Source organism: Notechis scutatus, chromosome 5, assembly GCF_049901735.1.
Source record: "Notechis scutatus isolate UNSWTSFEM ecotype Mainland chromosome 5, rNotScu1.2, whole genome shotgun sequence".
NCBI classification, from domain to species: domain Eukaryota; kingdom Metazoa; phylum Chordata; class Lepidosauria; order Squamata; family Elapidae; genus Notechis; species Notechis scutatus.
The window spans coordinates 29,949,814-29,971,397 of NC_142013.1; the positions used below are offsets into that span (position 1 = coordinate 29,949,814).

At 36.0% G+C, this 21,584-nt stretch overlaps 1 protein-coding gene across 1 annotated transcript; it reads left to right on the plus strand.

Moving 5' to 3' along the window:
* Nucleotides 1-30: 30 nt before the first annotated feature.
* On the plus strand, nucleotides 31-21,421 carry CCDC191 (coiled-coil domain containing 191). Its single transcript, XM_026681739.2, has 16 exons — nucleotides 31-271; nucleotides 1,658-1,696; nucleotides 2,785-2,926; nucleotides 3,556-3,702; nucleotides 4,457-4,635; nucleotides 7,094-7,317; nucleotides 8,365-8,527; nucleotides 10,172-10,362; nucleotides 11,519-12,262; nucleotides 13,810-13,886; nucleotides 15,674-15,756; nucleotides 17,004-17,105; nucleotides 18,105-18,245; nucleotides 18,977-19,129; nucleotides 19,399-19,553; nucleotides 20,939-21,421. The coding sequence occupies exons 1-16, from the start codon at nucleotides 200-202 to the stop codon at nucleotides 21,069-21,071; spliced, it is 2,745 nt and encodes a 914-aa protein (XP_026537524.1). The 5' UTR covers nucleotides 31-199; the 3' UTR covers nucleotides 21,072-21,421.
* Nucleotides 21,422-21,584: the final 163 nt, after the last annotated feature.

Sequence of the window (21,584 nt, forward strand, 5' to 3'; positions counted from 1 at the left end):
AGTCGACGGCGAGGGTTTGATAGGAAGGAGGGAGAGAAGCGCCCACTACTTGGCGGAAATGTTGCCATGACAAAGCTTAGGGACGCCACTCTCCGCTCGAGCGAGGACTTCGACGTCGGTTGTCGCTTCGCCTCCCAACCCGAACTGCGCGGGTAACAAGCGGACAGGAAATCGAGGGGGTCTCCTTTGGGCTTTTTCAATGGCGGCCGTGCGATCCCGTCCTGACCTTTATCGTTGGCGACGTTTCAATCAGCCAGCATCGCGGCAAAAGGTAAAAAGAAAAGAAGCCCGTGACGTTGACCCGTCATTGCTGAAATCGCTTTCCAAACGGTCTGTGCCGGCTATTCGATGGTCACATTTTTGGAGAATGTTAAAGCGTGCCTTTATTTCATGTAACCGAGCAGCAAGGAAGTGCCTGTACAGGTAGTCCTCGACTTACGACCACAATTGAGGGGGGGGGGGTCATTTTGTTAAGTGAGACATTTGTTCAGTGAGTTTTGTCCCATTTTACGATGTTTTGTGTCACATTTGTTAAGTGAATAGCTGCAGTTAATAAGTTAGTAACCTGCTTGCTAAGTCAATCTGGTTTCCCCATTGACTTTGCTTGTTGGAAGGTTGCAAAAAAGGGATCGCATGACCGTGGGACACAGCAACAGTCATAAATACGAAATAGTTGGCAAGCATCTGAATTTTGATCAAATGATCCTCATGGGAGATGCTGCAAAGGTCGTAGCTGAAAAACGGTCCTATGTCACTTTTTTCAGCACTGTTTAACTTTGAACTGACGGTCACTAAACGACCGTTCGTTGTAAGTCAAGGACTACCTGTACTCACATAGAGCATACAGAACCCGTTGCCACAGGATACAGTGAAGGCCAATTGAAATTGGACCAATTCATGGAGTACCAATGGGTATCTATCAGGATAGATGTAATGAGAAGTAAGCAGTTGCTGAGCAGCAGCAGATTTCTGGTCCCACAGGGGCTTCCTTAATCATCTGATTCTTGCTATGCAAAACTGGGTTCTTTTTCTTATTCAGAGTTGCACTGTGATAACATTCAGGGAGTGCCTTATTACAGAAAAGATAACATGTACTTCAAGTCTAGCTCAACTAATGTGAATACATTGCTGTGGTTTTCTTGGAGCAATACAGAAGCAGTTTTATGAGTTTTCTGTGCAGCCAGCATCTAAGTTGCTTTTTTGACTTCTCAGTCTATCCTACAGCCCTAAAACGACTCATTGGCTTCCCATCTAAAAATAATTAGATCTAACCCTATGTAACTTTTTGAAATCAAAACCAGCTTTGCACTGCTATGTAAGTGGGCCTTCTTACAGAAGTTATGAATAACCACTAGAGCCATTTAATCAATGAAAGAGAATAGAAGACAGCATTTTTAAGTATGTGTACTTCCATTGCTCCCTCCACTGTGCTTGGAGTAATGACTAATACTTTGCCTCATTTATTTTGAGAATATTTATTGTAAAACTTGAGTTAATGCAAATCAAAGACTATGCCTATTGAATAACATTACATAAATATAGTAAACTAATGAAACTAGTTAGTATGTTTTTAAGTTTTAAAACTTAAAGATCTCTTAATTTTACTTTAATTTGATCTTTAACTGAAAATTAAAATATTTTATTCTTTAATTCCCAGCCACAGTTTGATGCTGACAGTATAGAACACTGGATAAAGGTAAGGAAAAATGAAGTAATGCTCAGTCTCAAATATCTGGAAAAAAACCCAACTTATTCAGTGGGACGAAATCTTGAGTTCCCATGGTAAGATGAAGCTCATTTTCTGAATAATTATGAATAATACTGGACTGTAAATTGCAGAGATGCTAAATTCTATTAAAATTATTATTAGAATAAGAAAATAAACACATGTAAATTTAATTATGTTGAGAAATGTGCATAAATCTATAAATCTACTGATAGAACCATAATTGTTAAGGGTTGGATTAGGACAGTACAAAATCATGCCCCCTCTTAGTAATGGAAATTTTGAGTCAGTGACTCTTTGAGCCCAATCTACTTCACAATGTTGCTTTTATAAGGATAAAATGAAAGAAAGTTCCCTCATAAACTGCCCTGAGTTCTTGGAAGAAGGTGGGACATAAATCTAATATGCGGGTGTATGAACACACACACACACACACACACACACACACACACACACACATCTGTCAGTGGGACAGATAGCTTAAATTCTAGCATTTTAGTGGATGCTATCTTAAGTATTAATATGCTTCTCGGGTTCAAAAAACTATGTGGCTAATTATTTTAATACAAAATAATGCGTCAATAAAAGAGATACTCTCCAATACATAAAAGGACCAATCAAAATAAAAAAGATAAAGCCAGCAGAACAGAGGTGGTATTCAGCAGGTTCTGACCAGTTCTGGAGAACCGGTAGCGGAAATTTTGAGTAGTTCGGAGAACCGGCTAATGCCACTTCTGACTGGAGATTTTACGGTATCCTTCCCCTGCCATGCCCACCAAGCCATGCCCACAGAACTGGTAGTAAAAAAATTGAATCCCACACTGGACAGATGCTAGTTAGAGTCAGTTTATTGCATAGTCACAGATAACCCACCCTCCCATGTAATTAATAAGGCTCCACTCCAAGGCCCCTAACAGTAAAAAAAAAATTGAATCCCACCATTGCAGCAGTATAAATACCATGTATTTCCAACCTTATTGCCAATCAAAATATCTTCTGTTATGTTAGACAAAATAAGTGAATCTTAATAACTTTTCTATACATTTTTTTAAATTCAGCGGATGGAACAAGTCTCCGAATTTGCTGTTTCTGAAGCCTTTTCATTAAAAAAGGCATCCTGTTCTCATGGACTTCATGGTCCAGTGCTGGATTTGGAAACAACAGAGCAGCTGCTAGATCATGATGAAGCATATGTAGAAGGTATTTCTTAAACATTTTGTTGTAGACTCCAGGTGATCCAGAATAATTATATTTTTCACTGTATTGTAGAAAAATGAACAATAGATTACCCATTCCTAGAAAAGCTGGGATCTCTTCTCCCATCTCCCTATTACAATTTTGTAATTTTGTGGGAGATGGAGTTGGAACATCCCATTATGTCAAGAGATTGTGAAAATACCTGATTTATGTATGATGTGGAAGGTAATATCAATGGAACTTTATAGAGAAAATTGACAAAATATGCCTCAGTTATTCAAAGTGAGTATATGTAATTGAGGATAGCTTTAAATGGAGACCATATTGTATAGATGTTTTTAAATATCTGTGTATCATTCTAACTAATGAGATTTATACTTTCCCAATTCATCCCAGGCTTGTGAACTTTCAAATATAAGATCAACGATAAATAATACCAATAATTTTTAACAAATCAGAATAAAAATCTTGGATAAACCTTCTTGGGACTAATACTGCAAAAGCCAATTTGATTTGCCTCTATGCAGAGTTAGATTGGGGTATAGAACTCCTTTCATATTTTAAACTTTTGCTTTAGTTGATAATTTAGTTGGTAAATCTAGTAAATTTTTTTATTGCTTTCATCAATGCAGCTCAAGAGTTGCTTAATGACTGGATGAATTCAAAATTGAAATTGGAACTGGCAAGTGATGAAGACAATGATGTTCAAAATTCAGCACCCAACCCTGTTCCTTTACAGGAGCCTGTTGCTGGCTTTCAGAAATATAAAAAATTTGATGGTGAGACTGATTTTAAATCTATTTTAAGCATTCCCATAATAGCAAAAATTCCTGATACACGTACTAGCAAGTACTGGTAAAATTCACACAAAACAATTAAATGGAAAGTAAAACATTATTGTATCTAATAATCTAAATAGTCAATAAAGTATCCTTTTCCAGAAAAACAGGACTGTCATAGAAGAGCCCTTCTCCCTTTTCTTGTATTCCTTATAGGCAATCTTACAAAGAGAGATTAAAATATTTTTTAGAAAACAATGTAACAAATATTACTTTGATTTGTATCCAGTCTGTCTGCCCATAGGACAATCAAGGGGGAAAAAAATAGCCATTCATTTTTCAGAGGCTTTGTAGATATATTTTCCACTCTTATTTTAACGTTCTTAAGCTAAAAATCCTGCTACTGGAAAGTGATATTTTGTGTGAATTTCAGCATTTAGAAAGTGAATTTCAGAGTTCAAAACTCAGTGTAATTGGTCTGTGTTTGGAGAGATTTTAAAGATAGATGTATCTTTACATCTATGTAAAGGTGTATTTCAGCTTACAGGAGCTTATGATTTCCACTATGGTTTCACCATTTCTAAATATAAACGCCTTCATAAAACAAACATTTTAAGCTCATTTTTGGTGTTGTGGGATACTCTGGGAAGCACAAATAGGGCCTTGGGGACTGCAAGCTGCAACTCCTGATTCAGGAAAGAAAGTTTAAAAATACCATTTTACATTCAATGTCAGTATGATTTATGTATTCTAGATTTCTATGGTTATTTGGAGCAAGAAGTGGAAGGCACCATGGTACAAGATTTTTTACAGCATCTATTGCAAAGTGAAATTGTAAACAGTGGTATACTGGAAGACCTTAAAACTAAAGGCGTCAGAGAGGAAAAGGAACCCAAAGACTTACGAATTAAAATGGAACTAAGGCATAAACAGGTAAAAAATATAATGTTTATGGAAAACCTTCTAAAGTTCACTTTATATTTCTTCATAAATTTGTTAAGTCTTGATATTGTTTAAATTAATCCCATAGAGAGAAAGAAGTGCAATCTGAAAATAATTGAAAATATAATGGTCTAGTTCAGGGGTGTCCAACCTTGGCAACTTTAAGACTTGTGGACTTCAACTCCCAGAATTCCTTGCTGGCTGAGGAATTCTGGGAGTTGAAGTCCACAAGTCTTAAAGTTGCCAAGGTTGGACACCCCTGGTCTAGTTCAAACAACTGTAATGTGGTTTGTTAGTTAGCTTCCACCTATTATCACTTAGCATCATGTGCAAATCAGATAATGGCTTATTCAGGAAAACATGGTGTAAAAATTAATAACATTTTTGTGAGTTCAACTTTTATTTTCCACAATCTTCCAAAGTGCAAAATTATGTCGTTCTTCACTGTTGAAAAGGAAATAAGAAAAGGATTTTTTCCCCTATCCCTTTCAACCTTGGGCTCTACCTTCTCAAAAGCACCTACGGAATATAAATCAAACATATTTTACTCTTTGACTTCTTTATCTCTTCTTCACTCAACAAGAGAAGTAGGACAAAAAAGGGTAACCTCAGAAGGCACAAAGAAAGCAAGGCTAAATGAGAAAAGGAAAACTTCAGAGTCTACTTGGGTTTCTCAAAGGTATCCAAGAATCCAGAGTTCAACAAATGGCTTCGATCTTAGTCCATTCTTTAAGAGAAGATTTCATCCTTATTTCAGGGAAGAGAGCCAGGGAAAATCCCTGCTCTTTAGACAAGGATTATTTTAGAAAAGGAAGAATATAAATTTTAGGTCAAAGAAGCACCTCCATCAATGTCCTTACACTGCGGACTATGATAGCACAAGACTCAGTACCTCATGGTTCAATAGAAAATATTTAACTGGGGCAGGCAAATGTTGCAACAGCTCCAGTCTTGCACTCATTTTTCAGCTTCCAGGTGTTCCAGAGAAGGCACCGCTGGATTCAACAGTCAAAGAATTGAGAGTTCAGCTAAACCCATCCTGTTTATCCCAGAAATAGCCAAGAGTATTCACCCCCAAATTAGATGTTGGAGGCATTGCCAATGTATAAACAACCTATTTGTAGCCCTGACATCTAAGGCAGTAGTATCCCAGGTTGAGGGACAACTTCCCCACAGACCCAGGCACTCAGTGAATCAAAGGATGTTGAGATACTGGTATGATAATGCAGTCCTAGCAGTCCAGGTTGAATCAGTCATAGCCAGCAGTATTATGCATTTATAGTTTTTGTGTTTATAATCAGGATATACACTGTCATGGCCCTGTCGGAATCTGATTCCAAGGGGAGGCTGAGCAGCTGACAGGGAATGGGAATGTGGCTCCATCAGCTGTGGAAGAAACTGGGGAAGGGCAAAATCTGGCTGGACAACAACAACAAAGAAGCAGCAGCAAGGCCCTCCTATAGCTGAGGCCCAGCTCGGGCTTTTTTTATAAATTCAGCTAAACCATAGCTGAAATATAACTAAAAGTGGATTAGTAATCACACTGCAAAAATTTCAAAATTGTAAAGGGTTTAAAAATAAATAAAAATTTGAAGACTAAGATATGATAGAAAAATAGCCTTAAAAGCAGGTAATAATTAGAATAGGCTAATTTAATCTTAGTTAAGCAGAGAGCCTACTTGCCTGCTGCTCTCCAGGGAAGCTTCCTTCCAGGTGGTACCTCTTGAAGTGTGCATGTAAGAATCTCTTTCCTTTTCTCTCCGGAAAAAGTTTGAATGTGGTCGAAGAAGGTTCTTTGCAGGGGCAACTTGATATCTGTGTTGGTTGGTTTGAAGAAACGGTTGCTTGAACTATAGCCGAGGATGAATCAGCAAAGGAAGAAAAAGACCAAAAGAGCGCCGAGGAGGACAGGCTCCTAATAACCAGCCTGTTTCAGCAGACAAGAACTTTTTTCAGCTCCTAGATGTTTATCCTCCTCTCCTTCTCCTCCCTACAACAATTTTAATGTCCTGTAATATTCCTGTGTGGACAGATGGGTGTTAGAGCTGGTTTAATGAGAATATACAGTTCACAAGAATCCCCTGTCTCTTAAGAACAAAAAGAAATATTTTAAGATGAAAATAGTAATACATTCATTAGACTTTAGAAGTATATAAAATACATCTGCATAAGAACACTGTGTTTTCTGTCTACATGATGCCAAAGGAAAATGGACATTGGAGTGCATTTTGAACCTCAGGCTGCTAAACAAATTCATCAGGCACTGAACCTCCAGAATGGAGAAATTAAGATCTATCAGAAGCCTACTTGCATATTTTGATCAGAATTTTTTACTGATAGAAGAGTCAACTCCTTTATAAGTTCCTCATCCAGTGATCAGAAGTTATTTGGCAATTACATTCAATGACTGGCATGTGCTTTAACACTTCTTTTTGTTCTTGTTTTCCAGGTAAAAGAAAATCGCTTGAAACAGCAGAAGGAGCTTGAACTTCTAAAACAAGAAAAAGCCTTGAAAAAGTTAGCAATGTCAGAGGCTCAAAAGCAATTACAAGAGGAGACAATGAGGAAAGCTCTGAAAGCCAAAAAAGAAGAAGCAGCGATCCAAAAACAAATGGTAATACTGCGGAAGGAGTTAGGAGAAAAAAGACATCTCATGGAAGAAGCACGGAAAATGTAAGCTTTGGAGAAGAATCAGTTCGTTGTAGATCCCAAAACAGAATCCGAACAACCGTGATAGAGCAAATGTATTGCCACTAAATAGATGAAAGATCATCTAAAAATCATTGTGAGTTCTGAGGCGTGAGGGAAGATATAAATGTAAGACAACTTAGAACTTCATGTCCAAAGATGCTGTGGAGCAGGGGTGGGATGCAAATATTTTTACTACCAGTTCTGTGGGCATGGCTAGGTGGATGTGGCCATGTGACTGGGTGGGTGTGGCTTTTTTTTTTTTTTGCAACAACACCACCCCGCCTTCCTGTGCTCTGTTTTTTTTGCCTCCTGGGCCTCAGGGAAGCCGCCTGTGAGGCCATTTTTGCTCCGAGGAAGCAAAAAAATGGAATGCAGGGGAGGGTGGAGCACCTCCCCGCGCTCCATTTTTTTGGCTTCCTGGGCCTCAGGGAAGCCTCCTGGGTGAAACAGTAAGACAGCGAGGGGGATCCTGCACAGCTGATCGTTAGAATACCTGATCTTGTTGAGAGGCTGAACCGGTAGCTATTTTTTACTACCAGTTCAGTCAAATGGTAACATTTTTTACTACTGGTTTGCCCGAACTGGACCAAACCAGTAGTATACCACCACTGCTATGGAGATTAGCTTCGAAATTTAATTAAATTTATTTGAGATTTGCAGACATGGAAGAAACTACTAAATCTTATTTTCCAAATCATCTCTGTGCTTTTCAAAACCACCGACCAAGTAGGTACCATGTTGTATGAACTATAAAAATTAAATCTGAAGTCAAACTATTTTTCATGTGTATCCCTATTTGATTTCAATTGTTTCTTCAAATTGTCAACTACAACAGCGTATTATTTAAGAACCTATTATGAAATGAGGACATTGCAGTAACTAAATGGATTACAATAATCCTATAAAACTTGCTCAGTTTAAATAAAAAGTGTATCAAAGAAGGATTGCTAACTATCAATCCTATCAATTAACATGGTCCTCTTTCTCTGCTATTTTTTTTCGAACCTTTCACAAACTGTCTTCTTTTAGGGAAAGAAAAAGACACAATTTAAAAAAAATTCAGACTCTGATAGAAGTTGGCCTGCATCCTGCTGAGCTTACCTATCTGAATTGTGACAATGAAGAACAAAAGAAAGAGGAACAGGCCAAAAAGCAAGAACTGCTGGACAAGGTCAACACTGCTGATCAGAAGGTGAGGACATTCATGATCTTATCTTCAGCACTTTGAGGTGGATTGTTGTTTTAGCTAGAATTCTTAACAGTTTTCACTAAACAAAGATGCTCAGGATAACATTTATATTAAAATGAATTGAGGATAAATATATAGATTTGACGTTGAAAGGAAATGGAAGGTTAGGAGAGCAGATGGATGCCAAAACTGGAACCTGCTATGAAAACTGCTTCATGACTAAGCTTAAACCTGAGGATACAGCACATTGTTATATCAGCCCAGGTTTTCTTATAAACTTTTTTTTCTTCTTTAAAGCAAGAAAATCAAGAGTGACATTTTTGCATTTGCTAAAATGCATTATGTTTGAGTATGATCTGGTGTTGTAAAGTGCCACACATGTTTATGCTACTTAAGCATTGGCTTGAAAACAAGAATAAAATAGTAAATGGTAAACAATAGTCTGCAGTTGCTATATAGCATCTACTTATATTTATTACCCACATAAAAGTTACTAATCAATAGTCATGCATAAGATTGTAGTATATTTTCTATTTGAAGGCTGTCCTGCTTTAACTCATTTTGATTCAGTTAAATATAAATTCTCAATAGCTGGTATTTTATACACGTATCTTAACTGGCCATTGTATAAGTAGGTGCATGTATGTAATATTTGTTTAAACAATTTTCCCTTTTCATAAAACATGGAGCTATATGAGTGATCTGTAAAAATAAGTAAACAAGTTTTAGATCAAAGGTCAAAATAAGTGCTAGAAGTCATCTCTTCTAGCGCTTGGTGAATAAAAATCTGACAAAATGCAAGGACGTTGAGCTCTCATGAGAATGATGACATTTCAGACATTAAAAATAATTTGAAAGGATTTGTGGATGATGCTAGAGATATCACACATGCTTAAGCAGATAAGAGCAATGCATCCTGGATTACTTGCTGAAATGAGATAACGGTTCTCATTAAAAATGTTAGTAATGTGATCATTCAATTATGATGGCAATACATATGAAATAGCATTAAAATGTTAAAGTTAACTGAATAAGTAGGCAATTGATATTGATATCTTTAAAAAAAGATATTTCTTTTTTTTTATGAGAACTTGCCACATAGATGAGTTTAGGCATGGGGGATGAGAGCTCTCTACTTCTTTATGTCTATATTTTTAAAATGCCAATTTCTACTTTTTCAGTATTAGCAATATTATGGAAAGCACAGAAAAAGAAAGTAGTAATAAACAAAAGAAATGAAACACAAAAGAAAAAAATCTAGATTGCACTAATACTATTTACTATACTTTGCAATACTTTCAAATCTTGTTTTTCGTACCACTTCATACATACATTTTATATATTTATTTTTTGTAATATCAACGTCATCCTCCCCTGGCTTTTTCGAGTCTGCTTCTCAACCTTCATATATTTGTTTTACATATGTCAGCCCTCATGCTCTCTACATAACCTAACTAATATATTTATTTCATACTTTTCTATTCATTCTGACATATCTAACATTCACTTCCATGTACAGTAAAAAATGGTTACAATTTATGAAGGGAGGTATAGTAGTCAGTGAACCTTGAAGGCAATACTCCAACATTTTACGTTATCAGAAATGTAAATATACAATGGAACATAGTTACTTGATTTTCAATGTAGTGCCTGCGGAAGTATTTCTCTGCCTGGTACAAGTTTATTCTGGATCTCAGAATTAAAATGGGAAAAGCAAGAGCCCTTGCAGACTGGAAGTGCCAGCTGAAGATTCTGCGAGCTTGGAGAGATTATTCATGGACTCACAAACTGAAGAAGGAGACTCAAAAAATGGAAAATCAGCTTCGGGATCAAAATAGGTAGCAATATTAATACGATTCCTTTCTGTGAAGTTGAAAGCTATTGTGCTTGGTTTAATTATTTTGATTTTTGATTGCTTATTGGAGTGCTCTTAAATAAAGACATATAAGATGCACCTCAAAAGCAATTATGATGATATATTTTCAAACTTTTCACCCAGGTTATTACATTTCACTCTTTTATGAAGAAGCCATCAACATTAGTATTCTTTCACATGTAATTAGTGCCATTGGTGTGCAGGATGTTTTCAGAATACTGTGCCACTTATATAAACTCAAAGAAATTCAGCTGGTAGATTTAATATTATGATTATTAAAGTTTTTCAAAGCTTCCCTTCCCTTCCTTTCCCCAGTCTTTATTTATTTCTTGACTCGTGCAAATATGAGAATGATCCTATAATTTTGATGAATAACCATTACTGGATGAATCTTACTGTTTCATTGAATTCCAAGAAATTACATTAGGAATCCATTAACCTAATGCAGGGAAAGCAAAATATATTTGATCTGTTCCAATCAGCAGGCTGCATCATGGTCACATTCATCATTGAGTAAAAACTTGTTAGAAAAAAAATATTTCAATAGGCTTGTGAAAGGCCTAATGGTTTCCCATAGACATATGCTGATATGGCTCTTACTAACAGCAATTATTTTATGCTTGACCCATATTATTGGAAATATAGTGGAAACGTACAACAAGCAGAACAATATATTTATCAAAATAAGTCATTACAAGAAAAACTATACTACATAAAGAAATAACTATACCTTTTTTTGTCTGAGGGCTGTGTTTCATTTTAATTTCCTGCTGGGGACTGCAACAACCATGGTTGCTGATATCAGGATATTTGGAGGACTAAAAGTTTTAGTCTGTTTGGGTGGAGGTAGAGACCAAATGGCATCCGTTTTATCTTAAGGCATCTTAAGATAAGGCATCTTTTATCTTAAGACTTAAGGCATCCGTTTTATCTCTTAAGCTCCAAGAGAACCTTATTATATAAACAAGTCAGTTTTGTCTACTGCAGGGGATCTGGGGTCTGCAATAGAGTGCTAGAGGGCCCATCTAGTAATGCATGTTCATCTCTTTTATAAATAAATAAAAGTCAAACAATTCTATCAGGGATTCTAAACTAATGTTAAAAAAATCTTAATTTAGGAAAAACCAGCTGGCTATAGAGTTTAACCGGAGATGTACTTTGCGTCATTTCTTTGCTGAATGGCAACGCTGGAGCCGATTAGAGATGGAAAAGAGAGAGCTAGAAGCAAAAAAAGAAAAAATGAGAAGAAAAATGGCAAAGCTCTTGGAAGAAGTATCAGTGGGGCAACTAACATCAAATTTCTCAAGACCTACCCATAAAATCCTTGAGACAGAAGTCACCCACGATAAACCTGCAAGTGATACAGAGGTAAACTGTATAGAGGTTAGCCAGCTGACTGAAGCGCCGTTTGTTCAGAATAATCCCACAATTGCAAAATCTGAAAGAGGCCATTCCTACTCTCCAGGGACAAGTAAAAAATGCAATCTCCATTCACCAAGTCAACCGAAATGGCCATGGCAAATCACCAGAAAACATGCTGCTTTGAACCTTCAGGACCATGCTAGGTTTGGGAATGAAACAAAGCATTCCCTGCAGCATCTTGATCTATCAAAACAAAAGAAATCTTCCGCTATTTTGGGTCCCCTGGAACAGCAACGTCTGATTGAAGAACAGCAACAACAGCTTCAAGAGCAGCAAGAGCTGATCCGTAAACTTCAGGGCCTTCAGAGGCTACACACTGCTTGGGAGGTTGAGCAAACTACAACTGCTACCACGGCACTTAATATTAACACTCCAAAAATTAAGGACAAAAAGCAACTGAGAGAAAATCAATCCAATTGCAAGAATACTAAACCTGTAAGGTATGATGATGATGATGATGATGATGATGATAAAAATCACTGTGATTTTGTTACCTAGTAGCTAAAAGAATGTGGTTGGAACAGCACACTTCAAGGTAGCACTGTGATGTTTTTAATTGCAATTAATAGCTCAGTATCAAATATGATACAGGTTCAATAGCCACTGTTATTTGACCAATTTTAATCATTTATTTCCATTACTTTTATAATAAAACAATAGTAATAATTGACCTTTCAGTCCAAAATAATTACAGGCAAACAATAAAAATGAGCAGAGGAAAACTATATTTTTATTTAGTTGCATGTGGCTTGCTGCCTTGCAGAAAATCAAAGAAAGGTGTTTGTAATATTAATCCCTACCACTCAAATACATGGCTAAGAAATAAGATGCCTGTTGTCATGCAAAGGACACTTTTTCTTATGATTAATAAAAAGGGGCAAGGGGGAATAACTTGATTAACAAAATCATACACTGTGAAATTTACAAGGTTTTTTTGTAACAGAATCAGAGATCAATTATCTTAAAACGATTTCATTTTTTATTTCTGTAACATAATTTATTTAAATTGTTATGATTTATTTAGCAAAAAAACTGAAAAAGAAATATAACATTTTGCATACTAGAAAGTTTTAAAAAATAAATAAATAAGAAAGCTATAAAGTATAGTGGGGAAACAGTCAATGAATTCATATATAGACATGTAGGACTGAGTAGAATCGTGGAACAAAAAATATCAAAAGTTAGGACAAAGTCCTAGTATGATATCTTTAATAGATTGGATAATAACTTTCTGCATGTGTATAGACAGAATTGCTGTAGTCCTTCCAGTTATTTTGAGTTGGATTTCTAGCCTCATAGAATGTAGCAGAAAATAGAGATCAAATAAGTGATCTGGTCCAAACTTCTGCTGAAAATAACGAACTACTTAATCATCCATCCACAGATGCCTATTCAGCCTCCAGAGTGGGCAAGTCCCATTACTATGGGTAGAACTGCTTCACTTTTTACAATTTTTACTGTCAGAAAGTTTTTCTTAATATATACAGTAGACTGAATCTGCTTTCTTTTCATTTCAACTGGATGGTCCTTGTCTTTCCCTTAATTTTAACAGAAAGCTGCTCTCTCACAATGTCACAGATTCTCTAATGACCCTCATAAGACTTCGTTTCCAGATCCTATCCAGGATAGGATCAGGAAACCAAGCCTTATAAGGGTCAGTTTACTTATTTCAATCATGCCAAAGTCATTTTGAATCTCTACCTATAGTCTACATCAGGGGTGTCCAACCTTGGCAACTTTAAGACTTGTGGACTTCAACTCCCAGAATTCCTCAGCCAGCTTTGTAGCTTTGCTGGCTGAGGAATTCTGGGAGTTGAAGTCCACAAGTCTTAAAGTTGCCAAGGTTGGACACTCCTGGTCTACATTATTCACAGAACATATTTTTTCTATTTGAAGTATTTGCTTTCTAGAATGTTAATCCCAAGCCCAAGACCTTTCTGTTCTGTTTTCATTTTTTCCCCTCTCTCTTACACTTTGGCTTATTTAGGTCAGAAGTTCAGCAGCCAGTCATTCAAAAGAGAAGGATTTTGAAAGCATTAGTCACACCACATCCCTTGCTTAAAGGTATATACCTAAATTTTGCAGTTTTTCCTGGATGGCTATAAAAAGCTGTAGTAAAATATACGATTGTTATAGTACAAATACGCATACTATATTATACCACAGGAACAGTCATGAAACGTTTAATAAATATAACTGAAGGTCTGGTTTTTTATTGGTCTTCTTGGCAAACTTTGTCAACTCCTATGTGTGAATTATTTCAAACCCTAAATTGTGTGGCTTTCTTTGAATTAAACATTTTTTTCCTGAACACCTTGTTGAATAACATTTTAACTGGACAGGGTGATGATGTCACTAGCATTATGACAATATAATATAATCCATACATTTTATCTGACCAGTGACAAATAATGCCAGTGTATTTCAACCAGTCTCAGAAAGATCAGAACTACGGCAAGAAATAATTGTAAATATATATATATATATTTCTTCCTGTAACATACACACAAATGTGTTTAAATGTTTTCTTTAATTAAGTTGATGGTTATTCAGAATCACATGGCAATACATGTAATGTGCATTGTAATCAATAATGTGTTTTTCTTAATGTGCTATGTTGTAAGTCTTAGCATTTTTGTTCATATCAAATTACTGGTAGTTACTAGTTATTAATAGTCTATACCACATAAGATTAGAGGGGAAGTATTCTAGTTATGAAGAATGGCATAGACTTGTCCAACTTTTTTAACTGGTAAGTAAGCTGCCTTAAAATACATGTGGTCTTTGACTTACAATCATTTGTTTAGTGACCTTTCAAAGTTACATAGCACTGAAAATAGTGACTTATGACCATTTTTCACACTTATGCCATTGCAGCATCCCCATGGTCACACGATCAAAATTCAGGTGCTTGGCAACTGATTTGTATTTATGACAGTTGTAATGTCCCAGGGTCATGTGATCACCTTTTGCGGCCTTTTGACAGGCCAACTCAATGAGGAAGCCAGATTCAATTATCAGCCGAGTGACTAATTTAAGAATTGCAGTGATCCGAAATGGATAGGTTGACACTAGAATTGAAAGAACAAGATAAATCAGAATATTATAAAGTATGGAATACATTCTATTATTGGAGGGACATGAAAGGGAGTTCACTAAACTGAAATAAGAATTTAAGATGAAAAATGAGAAAAAGAACTAAAAAGATACAAAGCTTAAATGTATATATGTATATATATGTATATAAATGTCTATATCTTTTGATTTCTTCTAAGGTGAAATGTTTTGACTGAACTGTACATCAAAGAAAATCACCACATTAAATTATTTTTAAAATTAAAAAAAAGAATTGCAGTGATTCAGTGAACAACTGTGGTAACAGAGGTCGTAAAATGGAGCAAAACTCACTCAATAACTTAGCAACAGAAATTTAGGGCTCTAGTATAGTTGTAAGTCGAGGACTACCTTTACTTTTGGTAGTCAGAAAACAGCAAACACAATTGTGGATGCTGTCCTTTTAGATGATAATAAATTCCAGTTGCATTGTTGAGGTTGCCCATTTATAACTATAGGATCCAGGATTTCTTTAAAATATTTCAGACTATATGCCAATCTCAGACTCATCTAATACTTTTTTTCCCCTTGAAATACAAGATTCAGTTTGAATTAGTTGCTAGGAGAGGGAGGGAGAAAGAGAGAATATTGAGCTAGTTGAACAATCTGGCCATATTTAGTTCAATATGGATCAGTCAGAAACAAAATTTAAAGCAAAACACTGCATTTTTCAAGTCTCAAATTTAATGTAATTTAATTTATCTTCATCATCGTACACCTTTTCCTGAACGTTTTAGCTATGGAAGAGAGAGCAGTTCAGAGAGCAGAACGGAGGAAGCAATTTGAAGAAGCAAAAAAAAACCGAGAAGACAAAATGCTGGCAAGTAAAACTAAGTTGACTTAAATATCCAGCAGGTAGATAATAAAAGGACCAATATAATGTTTAAAATACAAACATGAAATTTTATTTATTAGCCCTTTATTTTTTAATCAAATTTCTATGGCCCTCCCTCTATCCAAGGAAATTAGGCAGCGAATATAAAACAAATTACAAACCATTTAAAACCAAAATAAAACCACATCCAAGTTGAGGCACCTATCAAAATTTCAGTCTCCCTCTATAAACTGTATACACATGCCAGAGCTTTAATAAATTAATACTCTGGTCCCTGATGTTGGTCTGCCTTAATAACATGAAAATAACATTTTATAAATTTTATAGATGAGGAGACACTGCATGCAAGCAAGGGAGTATGTTAGAAGAGAAAGGCACCTCATCTTTTTCTTCTTCCCAGCATAGAAACCAAACATTTTGTGAGAAGATGGATACAACAAAAAATGTATCAGATGCATCTAAAATCCCTCTATTTTTCTTCAACAGAACAACAATTTTGCAATCCACTAGTTTAGACTTTAAAAATGTAAACTTTTTACCTAACTTGACTAACTTCAACTAACAAGTTATAATCAGGGGTGGGTTTCTACTGGTTCTGTCCACCTCTGTAGAACCGGTAGCTCTGAAGAGCAGCAGACACAGAACAGGTTCTATGTCTGCTGATGTTTTTGCTCACCCGCCCGCCTGGGCTCTTATCTGACCTTTATTTCCTGATTTTTCAACTTCAGCTGACGTGCGAAGCACAGCTGCAGTTTAAAAAGCAGGAAAAAGGTGCTTTTTCAAGGCTGCTTCTCTGCAGTTTAAAAAGCAGGAAAAAGGTGCTTTTTCAAAGGCTGCTTCTCTGCACGCAGTGTGCTGATGACAATTTACAGGCATGCGCAGCAGCGTGCAGGGAAGCACATCGTAAATCACCGAACCTCATAAATCACCGAACCGGTAGTTAACCCTGTCAGATCCCATCCCTGGTTATAATGGTGGTTACTTGCTTTTGATATTTATATTTTAGAAGTAAAACCTGCTTTGAAATGTGTAAGTTTCCTGACTAATAACTGCTGGTAAGGCTATTCACCATTACTGAAGAGAGTTGTGAATAAAATATTATTTTTACCCCCTTTGTGTGTAAAACCCATATCATTATTTAGATAAGTATCTGCCTTGGAACTTCTGTATTTCTTTGGGACAGGGATTTAAATATGATTTAGCTTGTCTTGTTCAATCTATACCATCCTAAGGCTGAGATGCAAGCCAAAGAAGAAGAACGTCAAAGACAAGAAGCCGCAGAAAAAGAGGCTAAATTAGAGAAGAGGCGAGAAGAGAAGAAATTGCAGCAAATAGTGAGTGGAAGATTCTGCTACCAGCTATCTCACAGATCTATTACTGATAAAACACTGATAGAACTCTTTTCAATATGATTTTGTAATGGCACCAGTCTAATTCCAGCAGTGTCAAAGCTGCTCAGGAAAAAAATAATACTTTCACTATTTCATAAAAATTATTTTATTTTTTATTTTATTTTATTTTTGGATCATCCATGTGGCATTTATTTGTACATGTTCTTATCATATGGTACTTAAAGACAATAAAGAAAAAGCAGCAGTGCATAAAAATTATTTTAAACACCCCTATATCAAAGCCATATTAATTGCTTTAACAAAGTAATAGCCCCAGTTCTGTGTTCTAGAATTAAGCTAGCCTGGCATTGTTGCTTAAATGATTCAAAGCTTCTGAATGAGATGATGTTCAAACATTTGGTGGCAGATTGGGAGGAATATTTAGACTGCGTGCCCTCAAATGACCCTCCTGATGCATGACTGACTGACTTCCTTGCCACTGTCATTTGATACCCTTGCTCTTTCAATTATCTTGTCTAGGAGGAAAGGGCAAAGCAAGTGAAAACTGCTGCTACTGCTAGTTGATTTTTTTTTGGAAGACTTAATACTGACAAGAGTTTGATAGTAAATAGATAAGAGAAAGCAACAACAGAGGCAGAAATAAGGCCTGGAAGATCTGAAGCTCAAAATGGTAATGCTTGAGCTTTTGCAATTTCCCAAACATGATATTCATGAAACTGCAGTGATCATTCTGTGTGCACAGTCCCTAATTTTAAAAAAGATGGTCTATTCAAAATGGTGCAGACTGGCATGAAGGAGATGTTTTTGATAATGATGTTTGGAGCCATGTAGATGACCACAACAATATCTCAATTTCCTGCAGTTCAGAAAGACATCAACAACTGAGCACATGAGTTATACTTGTTTGCCCAAGAAATAGTAATATTTTTAATGAACTAGTCAAATTCTCTAAACTCCGGTTTTCTGATTTATTAATTACAGAAAGAACTGGAAAAACAGAGAAGGTTGGAGAGAGAACAGCAACTTTTATCCAAAGCTGAAGACCATTACATTAAGGCTCTGCTCAACCAGGTGTTAAAGGCCTGGAAAAGACTTACAGAGCAATCCAAAGAAAATATGGTGGTAAGAACTAGAGTAAAAATGGCCATCTTGGAAAAGGAAGTTAGTTTCATGTGCTGAAGATGAATCCTCAGCTATTGTCCCGTGGTTTTTTGATCAAATCAGGTTTCTGTGTTGTGTGGATACTGCATAGACCAAAACAGCGAGAAGGAACCATTCTCTAAATCTAGTTTATACAGCTGTGACAGAAAAGGCTTTAAAAAATCCTGTATGTCCAACAAAATATCTGAAGACAAGTTTAAAAGAAAGGGGAAAATATAATAGCAATCCATCATGAATCTTATGGTTAGCATCCCAAAATGTTCTGGCCCAAAAGACAAATGTCAGACTGTGATAGCATTTGCAGAAATGGCTTATATAGTGGGCGATTATGTCCAAAATTGATGCTGTGGAGCTCATTTACTAACACTGAAGTCAGCATTTAAATTAATAATTATTTTGAGCAGTTTTTTTTTTAAATATCTGAACTACTCACAAGTCAAGTATACATATGAACCCCCTCAGTTCTAGGCCTATTTCCAGCTAAAATAAGTGAAGGGACAATTGTGCTGTCAGACTATAAAGTTGAAATAGAGAAAAAATGATGTGCTCTGGGAATCTATGTAGTTTGGTCATTGGACAGAATAAAAGGGGCCTAGTCAGTGATGTTTCAATGACACAATCTTAGTTACAGGACTCCCCCCCCCCCTTGCATCCATTTATACCAGTATCCTTTTCTTGATCTGTGAATTTAGATGGCGCAAAGGCATCACCGTACTAGTTTGCAGCAGAAATGTCTTCTTGCCTGGCTTCATAATATGCAAGAAATCCATTCAAGGAAAATAGCTCAAGCTGAAGGTCTCCATTGCTCTCAATTGCTTAGAAGGTCTTTCAGGAGTTGGATAAAGGTTAGTAAGAGGGAGGATTGGGAAAAAAAGTAATTGTAGGCATTTTCTAAAAGATTCTAATATAATCTAGACTGGAGGCCAGGAGTTTGGAGTAATGAAGAGGGAGGGACCATAAAACCTAATTTTTGTGTGCGCATTGCACCACGTGCTGAATCGTACGTTCACATTTGTGCATTGTGAGGGTTTTTTCCTTTGACACATATTCTTGTGTAAAATGTAAACATACTGTAATTGTGTGACACCTTTTCCTTTCATTGGACTTCTTTCAGTATAAGGATTACATATTTACTCTGGAAGAGAGTGCAACCAAAGTCCATGAAACTACCCTAAAGAAGAAGTTATTTGGTTCTTGGTTTGATTTGACAAACAAGGAAAAAAGAATATTGTGGGCAAAACAAAAGACTGCAGATCAATACTTTAATAGGTAAAATCGAATATGCCAAAGGCGGTTTTCATTTAGATTGTATTTATTACAAGAATTATACAGTATGTTCCTTGTTCTTTAGGTTCCTTTGGAATCATCTGAACATTGTGTGCGTGCATGCATGCATTTTTTAAATATTTCTTTGTCCTGGGAAACAAGATACAAGTCATGCTTCTAGGATATGTAATTTAGATGCAACTTATATGTTCAACTTAACTTTGTGTACAAACCAGCCAGATACCACTAAATAGAATGAACCATACCAGATAGAAAATCTGGGTCTTCCCTTCTAGTAATGTGCTTGGGCTGTTGGCTGTTATCGCTTATGGTTCAGCCCATCTTTTGCTCTACAGAAAAGTAGTACTCCTAACAATACAATATTATTCAAAGGTATCTTTTCCTGAATTCAATGTTTTTTTACAAAATAGAGAGGATTTCAAATTCTTTTCTTTTAAATCTTGGAATTAAAAAGAAAGAGGACTCTAGGATTTTCAGACCAAATCACAGAGAACACTAAATGTATGTCTCAGTCTATATGAGTGTATCATTTACTTTTCAAAAACCACAAATAAAAGTTATAAATGGAAAAGAAGTATCTATGCATAAAGGTCTTTTGGAAGCCAGTGTGATTGATTAGTGATAAAGTAAGTTGAGAGACTCACATCCTCTCGTAGCCACAAAGCTCATTCTCTGTTTAATTTACCTCACAGGGATAGAAAGGTATGGGATTGTATTTTTGGAAGAAAAAGTGAAATGCAACCTAATAGTTAAAAACTATTAGCAATATTAAGAACTATTAGCACTTGTTAAGAATGATGTACAATGTAAGAAGAAAAGTTTTCTGATACTTAACTTTTTAAGTACCTGTTTTTCTAGAGTAAATTTAGTTACTGCCTTCTTTTCCCCTATCTGTGAGGTATAATACAGAATGCTGGATTACATAGGCCCTTGAAAAATATTCACTTCACTTTCATGAAAATGAAACAACTGTTATGTTTGAGGTACCATTTCAGACATAAAATCTTGGCAACTAGTTTTCTACACAGAGAGGGAAAAATTCAGTATCTTTTATAACAATTACAAATATTTACTGTGGTTTCTGAGCACGGAAGACTCCCTCACATTTGTCTAGAAACTAGTGACATTTAGCATCTCTTTTCTCTAGGGAAATTCTCTATCCAACAAGTTGACAAGTTCCTGAAAAATAAGGAGGAAATAGTACATTGTTTCATAATCATCTCTGCCTCAACATAATAGCATATTTTAAATCTGTTTATTAAGTATGGGGAAAGTATGAGAATATTTTTTTTAAAGTTTTAATAAACATTCATGCCTGCTTACAATTCTACTGCCCTTTTCCCTTTTTTAAACATTGTGTGATATAGGAGAATGATACTACTTGCATTCAGAGCCTGGCAACAGTACCCAGATCAGATGAAAGAGGAAAGAAAAAAAGAAGAAAGACTAGAAAAGCTAAGAAAGAGAGTATCTGAAATTTTGCCAGATTTCCAAGCATGACAAAAGGATTTCAGACCAGAGGACAAATGGAATTTGGAAGGAGGAAAAGGTCAATATGGCAAATTCCTTCTTGAGACTGTAGCATCATTTCAGTAAACTCATTCCTATGTGCCTTTTTCCTTCTATCAACAACGTGGCAGCATCTTTGGTTTGCAAGAGAAACTCGACTGAGTGTCTGCTTTGCAATCAGAATTGACTTTCAGAACAGAATCTGTCTGTTGCTGTTCAGCTGTGAAGAGCTCATAGTGTGAACATAGTGATGGTCCTATTTGCCTACACCCACATCAAGGCATTTTGTGATTTATCTCAAACAGCTGTAATATAAATGCAAAAGCAACCAATTAATACCAGCTACCCTTGTTATTTTCCCTAATTGCTGTGAGGCAATCAGTTTCCACAATGTTGGAATACACTTCTATGCTCTCTAGACCAGGGATCTCCAACCTTGAAAACCTTAAGACTTAGCTTTGCTAGCTGAGGAATTCGGGGAGTTGAAGTCCTCAAGTCTTAAAG